General features: G+C 45.5%; 1 protein-coding gene across 1 annotated transcript in view; it reads left to right on the top strand.

Moving 5' to 3' along the window:
- Positions 1-16,409, top strand: part of mrpl10 (mitochondrial ribosomal protein L10) — a 46,916-nt gene extending 30,507 nt beyond the window's left edge. Inside the window, exon 5 of the mRNA XM_084322413.1 lies at positions 15,731-16,409. Coding sequence (XP_084178539.1) covers positions 15,731-15,987 — 257 coding nt within the window. The 3' untranslated portion in view covers positions 15,988-16,409. The remainder of the gene's footprint in view (positions 1-15,730) is intronic.
- Positions 16,410-17,334: the final 925 nt, after the last annotated feature.

The following is a 17,334-nucleotide window of genomic DNA, read 5'->3' as shown; positions in this document are numbered from 1 at the left end:
GGGTCTTAAACAAGACTCCAAATGCTCCTTATGTACAAATGGGGACGAGGGGACATTTATGCACATGTATTGGGACTGCCCACCAGTTAAGATATTCTGGGAAGAAGTGACCCAGCAATTATCAAATCTCTTAATTCTGAATATACCTGTACACCCCTCTATATTACTGCTGAATGATGTTTTTGAATATGCAGTACCTATACAACAAAAGAGATTGGTTTTATCTGGTATTACAGTGGCTAAAAAACTGATAGCATCACGATGGTTTCAACCGGAAAAAATGTGCTGAAAGGTCTGGATTCTTACATATCTCGATGTGATTTATCTAGAAATATCTACAGCAAGAATTTTGGGTCTCAATGAATCCAAATTGACAATGTGGTTAGAAGTGGTGGAGAGAATAAAAGCTAGCATTTAATGGTAGTGTTTGGTTAGGAGCGAAGGATAATGGATGGATTATCCATGGGGGGGTCCAGGGCGGGGGGTGCGAGCAAGAGCATATGTGTGTAGGGGAATAGATAGCAGGTATTAGGGGTATATCTTGTATAAGACATTTATCCAAACGATGAGTTAACTGATGTACACTGTTTTACAATGCTTGTATATCTAATCGTGTGTTGTCATGTTTGTTTATGTGTTTGTTTAAAAAATTATAAAAAAAGAAAATACAAAAAAAGAAAGAAAAAAAAAGTTTTTTTTACAACAGATGTATGTTTATTTTGCAGCAATTCTTTGTCATTGCCGCCATCTTTAGTGTTACATCCCCTCACACTCCAGTTCTCAGGCTGCAGCTGGTTTAAAAGCGAAAGTAAACCGGCTTCTCTGCTGGCTGTGGCTCCAGGGGAGTTGAACAGTTCTGGCTCTGCTAGTTTATTTTCGATCTTTTGGCGCTTTTTTGGTGGACAAACCACCGCACATGTGCACCGTGACTCGTGACTGGAGTCTAGTTCTGCTAGCACACATAGCCTACTGTGTACAGACGGTTTCAAACTATTTTAAATTAGAAAGCAAACAAAATAAATGGACAAGAGAAAAATAAATCTCAATTTGGTCAGTATTGTCATTTGGACAAGCAAAGCCATTACTTTAAGTTGCAGGCAAGAAAGACAAGTCTGTCCACTGTCTCTGGTTTTAAAACTGCCCTGTTGCAGGTCACCAAAAAAAAAACTATTTTTCGATTTTCTTTTAATTTCGATATTCGATATCGATTATTAAAATATATCGCGATATTTATCGTTATCGCCCAGCCCTAAGATACATACCTTTTTTCTTCTCTGTGCATGCAGTAGGAGTAGGAAGACGCGCACCGTTAGCCTAGTTTAGCGTCAGTCACTGGAAGTAGGTTCCTCCATTAGCCTAGTTCCCAATGTCTTCCTACTCCTACTGCATGCACAGAGAAGAAAAAGGTATGCATCTTCTTGTCTAACTCCAGGGTTCCCAAAATGTTGGAGTGTTAAGATACATACCCTTTTCTTCTCTGTGCATGCAGTAGGAGTAGGAAGACGCGCACCGTTAGCCTAGCTTAGCGTCAGTCACTGGAAGTAGATTCCTCCATTAGCCTAGTTCCCAACATCTTTCTACTCCTACTGCATGCACAGAGAAGAAAAAGGTATGTATTTTCTTGTCTAACTCCAGGGTAGATGGCAAATAAGCTAATTTCCCAAAATGTTCGAGTGTTCCTTTAAACAGGCTGTTGTTGGGGTGGTGAGGGTCTTTCATAATTCTGCGAGCTCTGGATTTGCACCTCCTGTTATATAAGTCCTGCAGGAGTGGTAGTGCAATGCCCGTAGTACGCTCAGCTGAGCGCACCACTCTCTGGAGTGCCTTCCTGTCCTGTGCTGTGCTGTTTTCAAACCAGGCAGTGATGTTTCCAGTCAGAATGCTCTCTACAGCCCCGGAGTAGAAGGAGTGGAGTATCTTCCCCGATACTCTGAACTTCCTTAGCTGTCTCAGGTGATAGAGGTGCTGTTTCGCCTTTTTCACCACAGAATCTATGTGTGTAGACCATGTCAGGTCCTCTGTGATGTGGACTCCCAGGTACTTGAAACTTCTCACCCTGTCCACGATAGCCCCGTTTATCCACAATGGCGTGTGTGTCCCCTGCTGTATTCTCCTAAAATCCACGATCAGCTCTTTGGTTTTACCAATGTTCAGGAGTAGGCTGTTGTCCCGGCACCATCGTGCCAGTTCATCAACCTCCTCCCGATAGGCCTTCTCGTCAGTGTTAGAGATCAGCCCCACCACCACCGTGTCGTCCGCAAACTTCACTAGGGAGTTGGAGCTAAACCTGGCCACACAGTCATGTGTGTACAGTGAGTACAGCAGGGGGCTCAGAACGCAGCCCTGGGGGGGACCTGATACTCAGGGTGATTTTGCTGCAGGTATGACCCCCCACCCTGACCACCTGGGGCCTGTCACTTAGAAAGTCTAGGATCCAGGCGCTCATGGCGGAGCTCAGCCCCAGATCGATCAGCTTGTCAACAGTATTATCTATACAGTTAGGGAATATTCATACTAGCTAGCATAATTTCCACAAACTTAAGCAGCCCGAAATAGAACTATCATTACTTTGCTCTATTTCTATTACTATGTTCAGTGGTGTTTTTAAAAACTTTTTATATGTAAATGTTGGTGGGGCAATGATTTTTTCTGGCCTGACGGTAGGCGTGGGGTGGGGGGGGGGGGGGGGGTGAAAGCAGGCATTTTTTTGTGTAAAAAAAACACCTTATTCATTGCATTTTGATGATTTCGTTTGCACTTTGTGATGGATTCAATTAATTATAGAGCTCAACGCCACTGAAGGCCACACCATAACACACATAGACAACTTTTTAGGGGTTCTATGATGACAACCACATTATCAAGTTCAAGTTCAAGTTCAAGTTCTTTAATAGTTGTCATACAGAAGTACAGAATACTTTCATACAAAATGCTTCTTACTGTTACGCTCCAGAGACTGTGCTAGACAAGATAGTATCAAATAACATAATAACATAATATAGCATGAATTTAGAAGAAGAAAATGAGGTCACAGTGTTCGGTATAGACATATGTACAATGTTCTGAGTTACCATATAATATACAATACACAATACTATGCAGTGTACTAATGTACAGTACTATCTAGTGCAAAGCAGAAATGGGATGAGGTACAATTTTAGGTACAATTTACAGTAAGGTGTACGAGTTGTAGTGCAATCCTTCATCCATAAATATAAAGTGTGGGGAGTGGGTGCTACAGTGTGTTTGTTTAAAGTGGGTGTGTGCTATAAGTGTGTGGAGTGGATGCTACAGTGTGTTTGTTTAAAGTGAGTGTGTGCGTGTGGATGTGTGTGCTATGTGCGTTTGGTGGTTGTTGTTGTGTAGTGTTCATTCATTGTTCGTTTAGCAGCCTGATGGCCTGGGGATAGAAGCTTCTTCTGAGTCTTTCTGTGCTCGCCTTGAGACTCCTGTATCGCTTGCCTGACCGCAGCAGTTCAAAGAGGCAGTTGTTCGGGTGACTGGAGTCTTTAATGATTCTCTTAGCCTTGCCCTTGCAACGCTTGTAGTAAATGTTCTGGAGGGTGGGGAGCCCCCCTCCAATTGTGCGTTCGGCTGAACGTGTCACTCTTTGTAGTCTGCTTTGGTCTTGTGCAGTGCTATTCCCAAACCAGGAGGTGATGTTGCCGGTCAAGATGCTCTCTATTGTACATGAGTAGAAGTTCTTAAGGATCTTCTGGCTGACTTGGAACTTCCTTAGGCGCCTGAGGAAGTAGAGGCGTTGTCGTGCCTTCTTCACAACACTGTTAATGTGTGTGGTCCATGTCAAGTCCTCGGATATGTAGGCTCCGAGGTACTTAAAGCTGTTGACTCTCTCAACCGGTGCCCCGTCGATGTGCCCCGTCGATACAAAACCTCGTCTTTAACACATTGATCCCCCTTCATTGCCAGGTCTTTATTCAATGGATATAGTTTTAGACTGCGACATTTGCGAGTGCTTAAAATATATCTTATATTATATCTATGGGTCTAATAACGCTGTTGAGTCTCAGTGAGTTGCTTCCAGTCAACATGCCAGAGACAGATTGTTTTTTCATCCGTACATTTCCGTTTGATACCGTTTAGAATAGAGTATGGTTTGGGTGCTTTTCAGTAATTCCAGGAAAAAGACGAGAAAAGGGCATTTTACTGTAATCCAGTCATCACGTTGTAATTCTTCGGCTGATTATCTAATCATCCTGAAATAATTATTATGTCTCCTCGTGCATACATGAAATGACCGTCGTAGCGGGGCGCTCGCCCCCCCCCCCCACCGCAGCCAACGGTAAACAGCCATACACGGTCCACACAGATAGCTGTGATCGCAGTAGAAATAAATGTCAGGTCAACGATCACATTTATATATAATGTTCTTACCTTGTATCTGATGTAATGCAAAAGAGATAATCCAAATATCTGATTGCAATTCCAAATAATGCTCGTGGAGGTCCGTACCACACTACCGACCGTTTCACAATGACGGGCCCGCCCGGCTCAGATCGCCTCCTAAAACACACCAGCCCATTTTCAATGAGATGCAATAGCTCCGCCTGGCAGTAGAGGGCGGTGTTGACCGTCTGCCAGCTCAGACAGGGTCTGAAGGCTATACCAGAGGCTGCAGCTATGAATTATGAATAGATATAGCGAATAAACTAAATAACGATCCCAAAAACGAGTAAACTCGTTTCTGGCGCTGAACACATGGCGGGCAATAACGAGTTAACTCGTTTCTAGCGCAGATTGTGTTAAACATGACACTACCATCATCAAGCGATTCAACACAACAGCATTGCCAAAGCACGGACCAGGACCATAACATTACGATGATAAAATATCACACACCAAAGCTGTGGGCTCACTTGAAGAGAAAGGCAGCACTGGCTTTCGATGCTGGCCAAATTTGCGTTAAGTCGCGGCTGTCCCATGGTATTGCGAGTAAACATTTATCTTTAACTCATTCAGCGCCAGACCCGATGATAGTCGGGTTAACTCGCCATTGCTTGAGCGCCAATCACGAGTATAGTCGGGTTTTAATCGTTATTTTTTTTATTAGCGATATCCATTCATTTTCATCCATCCAGCCTAATGTTATCGTTGGGAATGGGTCTGAGCTCGCAAAAGGGCAAATACCGCCGCCTACGCCTTCCAGCTGGTATTGCACCCCATTGTGAATCGTGTCGTTTCTTTTCTGGGACGATCCGAGCCGTGCGGGCCGGGTTTAAATACTCAGGCGAGGTAGGCCTCAACAACGATGGCATGGAACAGTAACCCCGCCCGCCCGTCAGTATGTAACAGTTGGTAATGTGGTACGGACCTCCACAAGCAGTATTTGGAATGGCGATCAGATAATTGGATTCTTTCTTTTGCATTACATCAGATACAAGGTAAGTTTGATCGTTGATCTGATATTTATTTCTACCCCGATCGACGCTGTCTCTGTGTGTGTATGTGTGGCTGTGTGCCGTTGGTGGCAGGATGGGGGGGAGGGGGTTGGGGAGCCCCGCGGTCCAGGGCTCATTTCATTCTTGCACGAGGAAGGATAATAATGATGATCTAGCGTTGATTTCAGGAAGATTCGATAATCAGGCGAAAAATGACAACGTGTTTTGTGTATTCCACTAAAGGGCTATTATCGCGTATTTTCCTGGGATTACTAGAAATCACAAAAACTATACTCGTATTCAAAGCGGTATAAAGCGGAAATGTACAGATAAAAAAAACAATCCGTTTTGTACATGTTGACTGGAAGCAACTCACTGATAATCGACGGGTGTATTAGACCCCTAGCTATAAAAAAAAAATGTATCCACTTTTTCTCCCCATTTTCTATTATTCTCACATCCCAATTTCGTATTATCCAATTCTTCCTTCCCCTGTCTTGAACGTTGCTAGACTATGTGTTGAATGCCCACGCTGGCTCTTAGGTCAGATCGATAACTTCATAACTCATTGGTCTGCTTATCTTGACATCAAACAGCGTCCTGTGAAGTGGTTGACACGCAGAACCAAACGAGTCTACAAAATGTTGTTGTTACCACTGACCGACAAGAGACAGCGAATGCACCGTTCCGACCCCCGTCAGTCATCGACCTAAGGTCGAGTGATTGAAGTTGCGGAATCTTTTATTTTATTTGCACTGGGACGGACTCTCTTTAATTAGATGAGGTCCATTTCCCTTATCCGTTACACGTATTATCATTATATGGATTTACTTGATAATCCCATTATACAGAATCCACCTTTAGTCCTTAATGCAGGGATAAAGCCACTTATTCTATTTTGCCTTAATACATAATCATATGTCTCCTAAGTACACATATTATCACTATATGGCTTTACTTGATAATCCCATTATACAGAATCCACCTTTAGTCCTTAATGCAGGGATAAAGCCACTTATTCTATTTTGCCTTAATACATAATCATATGTCTCCTAAGTACACGTATTATCACTGTATGGCTTTACTTGATAATCCCATTATACAGAATCCACCTTTAGTCCTTAATGCAGGGATAAAGCCACTTATTCTATTTTGCCTTAATACATAATCATATGTCTCCTAAGTACACGTATTATCACTATATGGCTTTACTTGATAATCCCATTATACAGAATCCACCTTTAGTCCTTAATGCAGGGATAAAGCCACTTATTCTATTTTGCCTTAATACATAATCATATGTCTCCTAAGTACACATATTATCACTATATGGCTTTACTTGATAATCCCATTATACAGAATCCACCTTTAGTCCTTAATGCAGGGATAAAGCCACTTATTCTATTTTTTTATCATTAATCAAAAATGCAATAGGGTGAAGTTGCAAAACACATTTCATGCTTACCCGGTCGTCTGGTCAGAAGAAAGGATACAAATCATATTTATAAAGAGGTAATTTTAATTAGAAAAAGCTAGTTACAAGAAGAGACTGAAGTGGAAAGCACCCAATTCAGTTTAAAATAAGCAGAAAACAGAACATCTCATCATGCACGGCTTGTGCCCAGTGTCAAGCACCATTCTTCTCTTCTCTCAAAAAAGTCTCGCTCTTGAAAGGGCAACCGTCCCTTTTATATCCATCTTACAATATTTTCGATTGGTCTAAACACAGTGAAGTCACAGGCTGTCATTTTTGTTTAGCAAACCAGAGTACAATACGTAATTCGTATGAGCTCCTCCTTCTTGGTACTAACGTTACTTCTCGTTACCTAGTGGTTTTTAAGTAACAGAAAGTCCCTTATTCCTTCAGAACAGACAACGGCTTTGTCTGTGGTGACCACGTGACATCGTACCATGCACGAGGCCTCTCCATAGTATCTCTTAAAGAATCCCTCCAGACAAACAGTTTTTACACATTATTCTTTTAGTATTATTCTCTACTGGCACTCAATTATAAGCATGCCATTTTGAAAACTTTTACTGTACACATCAAACATTTAATTGTTATTTAGTTTCTTTTTTTAAGATCTCCCTCTATAGATTCAGGACTCCCTGTTTTTCAACCAGCAACCCTTCCCGTCTGAAAGGGTTAACATTACAGCTTTCTCTCCTCTGCTGTTGCATCCTCAGGGCCACATTCCTCAGGTTAACTCCCCTTTCACAGACACCGGCCCCTTCTATGGAGACATTTAAAGGCTCAGTTCCATTTTTTATAAGTAGAGCCATCATAGAGCTGTCTTTCCAGAGTTCAGTTTAAAGATTTATACTGGTCATATAGGAACGACCCAGGATGTCATTGTCCAAAAGTGTCACTTGTTCTGTGGCACTTCACACCCACTCTGTCATTCTGGGAGATCATTGTCCATCATTAATTGAATAATGAAGCATATAATTACATGTGAAAAATAGGTATATACGGCTATATTGGAACGACTCAGGATGTCATTGTCAAAAAGTGTCACTTGTTCTGTGGCACTTCACACCCACTCTGTCATTCTGGGCGGTCATTTTCCATTGTCTTAATAGCGTCTGTACTGGGGGACGAGATGGCGATTGTGGGGTCACGTGGCTGTGACTCTCCACACCCCCTCTGCCATCTCGGTACCTTGTTACCCTGGTAGCCGGCGGGAAGACTTGCATCTGTTGTTCCCTGGCTGGACGGCTCGACAGGATAGGGGTCACGTTGTTGCTTGGTATCCGGCGGGAAGACTTGCATCTGTTGTTCCCGGCCGATGCACCCAGGCTGTTGTCGTCTTGGTCATCTTGGTCATCTTGGTCATCTTGGTCACCTTGGTCATCTTGGTCATCTTGGTCATCTTGGGGTCGCCCCCTCTGAGCTCTTGGATCTCTCCCATAGTTTGAGGTAGGTTGATTTGTCACTTCTCGGGCGACCCCCACGGATCCCCGAGAATTGTAGCAGCAGTCCTCTATTGAAGTGTGGTTGGCCTGGTCTTGTGACCCTGTCCGTAGGCCTCGCAGGACATCACAGATACAGTCCACAGAGGACTCATTTCTTTTCTCTCTTTCAGGTCCATTCAGGGCTCTCGTCGCCCTGTAACCCGGGTCCAGGCCGATGTCTCTCTGTCCGGTCTGGGAGGTCTAGGAGGTCTGGGAGGTCTGGGAGGTCTGGGAGGTCTGGGAGGTCTAGATGAGGACCTTGAGGATGCTCTGGAGCTTGACCTATCCCGGTCTTCCTCCATTTCCGATTTCTGACCTGAGTCAGTATATTCCTTCTTGCCATTCGCTGCGTCGTCCGCTGACTCCGGGGGACCCCCCCCCCTTGTCTAAGAATGCGGCACTGGTTCAGGTTTTGTCCCTTTACCAGTGCACCTTTACCAGCGCACATTGTTCACAGGCCTTTCGGACTGTTATCGCTCTTTGTTTGGCTTTATGTATGAGAATGTTGTTAGTTCTCAGGTATACCAACATCCTCCTACTTCCGGCATGTCCAAGGTTATCATATACCTGTCTGATCATGTGAGTAGCCTCGTCCTGTTAGCAATGGCTAGTTAGCCTGCTATTCGCTCCTATTCGCAATGGCTATTTCAGCCTGCTCGCAATGGCTATTTCAGCCTGCTATTCGCAATGGCTATTTCAGCCTGCTATTCGCAATGGCTATTTCAGCCTGCTATTCGCAATGGCTATTTCAGCCTGCTATTCGCAATGGCTATTTCAGCCTGCTATTCACAAAGTAGAGTTTTTTCTACTTAAGTTCTGACTTTAAGTAAGCATTTAGTTACTTCAAGTTCAAGTGACTTTAGGGCTCCCTAGCCCTATTAGTCGCGAGTAAACGCCACTTCAAGTGGTTTCTTATGAACCCTCTCTTGTTCCTGATAGATTTTTTACCTCTTAGGCTGTCTGCTGCGCTTTGCAGACCTCTACGTCACTCATTGTTCCAGATCTCGAGCACTTAGGAGGAGTCTTGGTTGGAGAGGATTGCTTGCTGATAAGATCACACTTGAGTAAGGTTTTAACTCAAATCTGTAATAAATTTTACTCCAGAGGCCCCTGACCGCAGTTATTTCAGTTCATATTCTTTCGGCTTTTGATACCTATTCAATTAGCATAAAGCCCAACTCACGAATGTTCTAAGCCCCAGAACCTCCAATCCGTTTTGACAGACCTATAAACCAGTGACTCGGCCGCCCAAGCACCACAGCGTCCTGTATGCTGAAGCTTCCGAGTCCCCACAAATCTGATAGGCCCGTCGGATATAGAGACCCTGATGCTCGCTCTGTCCCCCCGCGTCAAGGTGCTAAGCTTGATGAGAGTTTGCAGAGTCTCAATTTTTATCCATAGGCGCTGGTGAGTGTACATCTCATGCAGCTGATATGGTTGGTACAGGTGCTAACCTACCAGATGGTAGCTGTCAGGAAATCCCCTTTGCATGAAATAGATTACAAATTCTTTCGTCCTCTCTACTCTGGTTTAGAGAAAAGACGGACATCTTTACAGTATTTGTGTTGAGAAAGCATTTTGACTTGGTCATACAGCATGCATTCCGTCCGTAACTGGTCTCGGGACCATGCTGCGCATTTGGCTGCAAGACGGTTACCACCTGGTACACCGATGAATAGCTTTTCAAGCATTAAGCCTGATCTTTGCCTAGGCATTCCACGTATGACTGATTCTGCTGCAACAGTGAGAGACAAGCTCCCGTCTCGCACCTGTGGGATTAGTTTCTCCACCATATTTTCCCCTGGATCTTGACCGGGGATTCTTACTTCCATTTCCATCATTTGGGCCATTGAAGCCCCTTCGGGGACCTCCAGTCCTTTGAGGTGTCTCAAAATGCGAGCGGCCTCCGGGTCATCATAGAGAGGTGACCCATGGAAAATCTGAGCACACTTATGGATATAAGCAGCCTGGGTCTCCCCTCGAAGCATTTCTGGGGCCAGTTTTTTGAGCACTTGGGTTTTGCTTAACAATTCTTGTGCTTTGTTGCTTTCTCCATATTGGGTGCTGTCACGCAGACTCCTGCCTGTATGTGAACTCTTTCCTCTCGGTCGGTAAATGTCTCCGGGAGATTGGGCTAGTATGGAGTGAGGGCTCACTTCCGGTCGGTGTTCCTCTGTGCTGTGTCTCAGGGCTCGGATTGGGCTTATGGACGGGGCCTCGTTCAACCAGTTTCTTTCTCTCCTGGCTATTTCAGCCATGGCCCTGTCTAGCTTGTACACCTGTTCACGTAGTATGTCATAGCCTGCATGTAAGTGTGCATGCTTGTATGGTTCTGTTACCCCAGGGTGAGACAACACTTTTTCTGCCACGGGTGACCGGGCTAAGGCCTGAGCCGTTCCCCCTCTCACGGGATATGCTGGCATAATATCCCCTGTTTCCTTTCCTTCCAAGTCTCCTTCACTCTCTTCGGAGACGTCCTCCAATCCTGAGCTCCAGGTCAAGCCCGAGGGTGACTGAAAGGTGGTGCCTTTCAGAGTAGGCCCCTTGCCTATAGGTCTCAGTTTGACCGGTTTCGCTCTCTTGTTTCGAGGTCTAGGAGGTTCGCCCCTCGGGTACCGAACTCTCTCCCTAGATCTTGATCGAGATGAAGACTTGGAGGATGCTCTGGAGCTTGACCTATCCCGGTCTCCCTCCATTCCTGAGTCCTGATTTAGATCAGTATACTCCTGTTCGCTACTTGCTGGGTCGTCCCCTGAGTCCGGGGGACGGCCTAGAAGTCTATGGATACTCCTGGCCTGAGATCGCGCAGGTTCCGCCTTTTCAGGTTCGAACGGTACTGTCGGTCTCCTGGGTGTGGATGATCTCCCTCTCTCCGCTGCTCGGGAGGAGTTCTGGGAGTTGGACCTTTCTTTCCTGGGTACGGGTCCCGATCCCTTAGGGTTCGGAGGGGGAGTGAGAGGTACCAATGCAGGCTCATCGTCCTCGTCTTCCTCACCCTCCCCGGCTCTATCCACGGCCAGGGTTATTGACTCATGGTCCCTAGGTTCCATCATGAGACGGATCTCCGTGTGCCCTGCACTCCTTAGGCTTGAGATCGCGCTGATTACGGCTTTCCCCAACCATATGCCTCTTTGGCCATATCCTCGAGACCTGCCCCACATCAGGTTTATGGCTAGTCGGTAGGGCATGTCCTTAGTACCGTGGCCAGCATAGATTTCCCTTTTCTGCAGTAGTTCCTTTATACGGGACACCAGTCTGTCCCAGTTTATGTGTGAGGACTCTATCTCCTTGTATTGGTCTTGACTTAGTGTCACATGGACAATTTTCTCCGCGTGAAACACCTCATAATCACACTCTGTGATTACTGCCTTGCCTGGTTTCAGGGGCTTTTTGGTCCTTTTTTCCATTACCTGTTTCCTCAGGTTTCGGTAGTAAGAGCCTCCTGCCGTTACCATGCTTGTTTCCCATCTACCATAGTTCGTCAATGACGGTCCAGTGAAGGTGAGGATTGACCATGGTGTATCAGAGTTATCGGTCCAGACTGGGTAGTTAGTGACTGTTATGTTTGGTGATTGTCTGTGAGACCTTGTAGATGTCACTCTCACCCCTGAGTGTTCACCACGGGGAGATATATAGGTTGCTCTCGCTTGCCTCACTTCCTCGTGACCACGTGGTCCTGGGTTTATGCACTGCAGGGAGTGATCTCGCTCCTGCAGCTCCTTCAGCTCCTCCTCAAACTCCTCCTTCTCCAGACGAGACTGCAGCAGCTCCTGTTTGGTGCTTCGCAGTTCGTCTCTGGTGGTGTGGAACTGCTCCATCCAGTGGGCACTCTCGTCCCTGCAGTCCTCTAGCTGCTGCTGCAGGGAGCGCACCGAGGTGTTCACACGCTGCCGCTCTGTCTCGATACCTGCCTGAGACTGGGACACCTGCTCCATGCTGCTCCTCAGCCTCTCCATGTCGGTGCTGTACTGCTCCCTGAGGGTCTCGGATCTCCCGGTCGTGCGTGGCCACCTCGTCCTTCAGCGCCCCCTTCAGGGCCGTGAGCTCCCGCTCCCGCTGCCTCAGCGTCTCCTGGAGCTGGAGGTTGTCATCCAGTTAGCATTCAGTTCACTCCTGGCTTGTCAGCCCATGTTCCAGTGAACACGCCGTTTTAGCTAGCGTCACGTAGCCTCGGGCTAGGTAGCCATCCAGGGAACATTCAGTGAACGGTCGCCTTGGCTGCGTGTCACGTAGCTTTGGGCTAGGTAGCCCTCGCCTTTCTGTGAACGGTCGTTTTGACTTCGCTTCACATCTAGTCTCCCCTCCTTACAAACAGTGTCTCTGGGCTAGGGAGCCCTCGCTTTTCTGTGAACGGTCGTTTTGACTTCGCTTCACATCTAGTCTCCCCTCCTTACAAACAGTGTCTCTGGGCTAGGGAGCCCTCGCTTTTCTGTGAACGGTCGTTTTGACTTCGCTTCACATCGTCTCCCCTCCTTACAAACAGTGTCTCTGGGCTAGGGAGCCCTCGCTTTTCTGTGAACGGTCGTTTTGACTTCGCTTCACATCGTCTCCCCTCCTTACAAACAGTGTCTCTGGGCTAGGGAGCCCTCGCTTTTCTGTGAACGGTCGTTTTGACTTCGCTTCACATCGTCTCCCCTCCTTACAAACAGTGTCTCTGGGCTAGGGAGCCCTCGCTTTTCTGTGAACGGTCGTTTTGACTTCGCTTCACATCGTCTCCCCTCCTTACAAACAGTGTCTCTGGGCTAGGGAGCCCTCGCTTTTCTGTGAACGGTCGTTTTGACTTCGCTTCACATCGTCTCCCCTCCTTACAAACAGTGTCTCTGGGCTAGGGAGCCCTCGCTTTTCTGTGAACGGTCGTTTTGACTTCGCTTCACATCGTCTCCCCTCCTTACAAACAGTGTCTCTGGGCTAGGGAGCCCTCGCTTTTCTGTGAACGGTCGTTTTGACTTCGCTTCACATCGTCTCCCCTCCTTACAAACAGTGTCTCTGGGCTAGTTGGCTCTCGTCTTGGGTAGGGCCAGTTCGCTTCCCGGTCGTCTGGTCAGAAGAAAGGATACAAATCATATTTATAAAGAGGTAATTTTAATTAGAAAAAGCTAGTTACAAGAAGAGACTGAAGTGGAAAGCACCCAATTCAGTTTAAAATAAGCAGAAAACAGAACATCTCATCATGCACGGCTTGTGCCCAGTGTCAAGCACCATTCTTCTCTTCTCTCAAAAAAGTCTCGCTCTTGAAAGGGCAACCGTCCCTTTTATATCCATCTTACAATATTTCCGATTGGTCTAAACACAGTGAAGTCACAGGCTGTCATTTTTGTTTAGCAAACCAGAGTACAATACGTAATTCGTATGAGCTCCTCCTTCTTGGTACTAACGTTACTTCTCGTTACCTAGTGGTTTTTAAGTAACAGAAAGTCCCTTATTCCTTCAGAACAGACAACGGCTTTGTCTGTGGTGACCATGTGACATCGTACCATGCACGAGGCCTCTCCATAGTATCTCTTAAAGAATCCCTCCAGACAAACAGTTTTTACACATTATTCTTTTAGTATTATTCTCTACTGGCACTCAATTATAAGCATGCCATTTTGAAAACTTTTACTGTACACATCAAACATTTAATTGTTATTTAGTTTCTTTTTTTAAGATCTCCCTCTATAGATTCAGGACTCCCTGTTTTTCAACCAGCAACCCTTCCCGTCTGAAAGGGTTAACATTACAGCTTTCTCTCCTCTGCTGTTGCATCCTCAGGGCCACATTCCTCAGGTTAACTCCCCTTTCACAGACACCGGCCCCTTCTATGGAGACATTTAAAGGCTCAGTTCCATTTTTTATAAGTAGAGCCATCATAGAGCTGTCTTTCCAGAGTTCAGTTTAAAGATTTATACTGGTCATATAGGAACGACCCAGGATGTCATTGTCCAAAAGTGTCACTTGTTCTGTGGCACTTCACACTATGCCTCCCACTGGTCGTTGTAGTGAGGACAGAAGCCTTGCATCACGTTTCCCCTCCGGTACACGAGGAGGCAGCCTGTCGCTTCTTTTCACCGCAGCAGTTCGAACTCTCAGTGGCGAGGAGTAACGTGTGGGAGGCTCACGCTGTCCCCGCTACTTCCTGCTTCTGCCGCACCGGCATCACCAAACTAGGGGTGGACGGTATGGTCTAAACGACCTGTAGGAGTCGCTGTCCACAACGTCCAATCCCCACCCACCCTCTAACACTTGCCAATTGTGTTAGTATGAACGGCTGGTAGCAACGCCGAGAGCTGGGCTCGAACCCAGCGTCTCCTGTGTTAGTGGCGAGCGCCTTGCCCACTGCGCCAATCAGCCGCCCTCATAGCTATAATTTAAGATATATTTTAAGCACTCGCAAATCTCGCAGTCCCCCCATTGATTAAAGCGTTCTAGACCTATATCGGGCATATCGCTCCGGCGCTGAATTAGTTAAGGTGGAAAAATTCCTCTCCTTTCGTCATAGGAGTTATGATGATTTTCAGCAGACTGACGGCCTCAGTAAAAGCCTCTTCTAGGTTGTTCTCATGGATGGATGTTATTGTTAACGGTTACCTTTGCAAGCTGTTTGAGTTATAACGATATCCAGTGGCTTGGTATGGACCCAGACGTTTGATTTCAATTTTCTCCTCCAAATTCAGGGTTTCAAACCTGTGCTAGAGTAAATAATCCACCATGTTCATTTTCACATAACGTCACTAGCTAGGTAGTTTAGTAGCTGCCGTTAGCAATGAAAGACTTCTTTGCCGACAGTAATCCGACACCAGCCAAATAAACGTTGAAATACGAAATTACATACACTTGGGGCTAGGGGCTCCGAGCCCCACTTGCCATCAATAAGACCCTGAGCATGCGCACTTGGATTTTCCCACGTACAGTACACCCTGCATTGATAGAGGGGCTAGCCCCATTCGTGCTATTTTAGACCTAACGATCGCAATCTGAAACGGCAAGGCAGAGAGATGACATGAACTCAAATACTAATAAAATGTATATGCAATTTAGTAAGATGCTATATCCATACATAATACATTTGAGCAAATAATAGGCATCTTTAAGAATGAATAACATTTGTCTGCAGTTCCTTTTGGTGACACTAGGTGGGGCTCTCCCCTAATGACCAGTCGCCACTGACTATGTTCTATGTTCATTAGTATTACTATTTCTATCATTACCTCTTCTGCCTGTACCTCCCCTCCCCCATGCTGCTATGACACCTGAATTTCCCCAAGTGGATTAATAAAGGACCACTTGATTTGAACTACACAACGGACAAATCAAAGCAAAGAAGAATTGTGCAGAAGACACAGTGACTTGTCTCCCAGCCACCACCACACCACTAATGTCTCCTCTGGTCTCTACAGGAGCCTGTATAGAGAACACACTGCTGAGTCAGCAGGGGGTGGCGACCTTCTCCAGGCTGCCGACGATGACCATGATACATGGGGAACTGGTGAGCGGCCTGACCATGCTGACCTCCCAGACGACCTCCCTGCTGCACCACCACCCCGCTCACCTCTCGGCCCTGCTTCAGCAGTACGTCAAGCAGCAAAGCCTTGAAGGAGGCGTCGAGGGAAGCGCTGAGGGAACTCCCAAAGCGGACTCCCCTACTACAGACTGAGACTGTTGGTTAGCAGCATCGTGGCTAAAATGGAATGGAGTAAAGGTGGATGTACCGAGGCTGGACGTACAATACAAAAATGTCATGGAAGTAGAATTTGCAATCCTAAGCAATGTTGCTATCCTAGAGAGATTTTGGAATAGGTTTTGGGAAACTACGACATTTTGCCTATAATCTTGTAAATTTTTCTACAGTGCGGAATCTGACAAAAAAAATTAGCATGCGTCCACCAATAGCACCATGGTTTTTTGGAATGAAGACGGGGTCTAATTTCTGCAGACTTGAAATGGATGTCCTACCTGTGTGACTCTTGTTTTCATGTCCTCCAGCCTCTGTTTTGCTTTCTGTCTGTTCAATCTTTTGGTTATCTCATGTTTTTGTGTTATTTAAGATGCTTTATGTTTCCATTAAAGAAAGATTATATAAAAAAATACATGTTCTTTGTTGACATACTTTATTCTCTCAATCTGTTTCCATTATTAGGCTATGCTGTAAGAGGTAATTGTTAAGGGATTTTATTAAGAACAATATCCATCAGCAACGTTCTGTTGTGGACCCAGTCTAGCCAAATAAACACAAGTGGTCTCAGATCCTGTTAAACCATTAATCTGATTATAGCATGTTAATCTTCGTCCGTTAGTCTATTCTACTGCCTTCTCATAACTGCCTTCTCGTCTTGAACCATAACTTCAGTATTCAGCCCTGTTTGATGCCAGGCAGCAGCAGTCAAAATGACAAAAAAAAAAAAAACCCACTAATACTATTATTCAGACACTATAATTAAAGACTAGGGCTACCATTTTTATCAGATTAATTTGACATTTTATGTAATTTGAGTTATATTATGTGCGCATTAGGCCTTGCCTCGAGAAGATGCATCATTAAAATAAAATATATTACACACTGAATAACGAGATGCCCCACTGTCACCGTGCAGGCGTGCACGTCTGCAGACACTCGGTGTAATTCCAACTAATGCGGATAATGCCTTGGACACGTTGCGCACGGCGCTGCTTGGAACTCACTGCTCTCCTTGGATTTGGAGGGCACGCATGTCACTCATTGAAAGAACCGGGAAAACGAGATTATGTCAAGCGAAGAAGAGATTATTCGTTGATGGGAAATGTTGCTTGTATTTTTTTTATCCATTTCTTAAAGGCGTGATGTTTCCATCAATACGGTGATTCTGGAGTTTTCTAAATGGCTAAATGGAAGGTTTACTGGATATGCCAACTACTGGATAATTACAATCGACGATGACAGTCGGACGAGAATACCAGGTAATCTCTTCCACCGTTCGTTTTGAAAATGAACTCAGAAAAAACATGCTAATTAAAAGGTAAACGA

The sequence above is a fragment of the Notolepis coatsorum genome (genome assembly GCF_963971535.1).
Source record: "Notolepis coatsorum genome assembly, chromosome: 10".
NCBI lineage: Eukaryota > Metazoa > Chordata > Actinopteri > Aulopiformes > Paralepididae > Notolepis > Notolepis coatsorum.
Note: the sequence above shows the minus strand (reverse complement) of the source record. Positions and strands in the feature narration are given on the sequence as shown.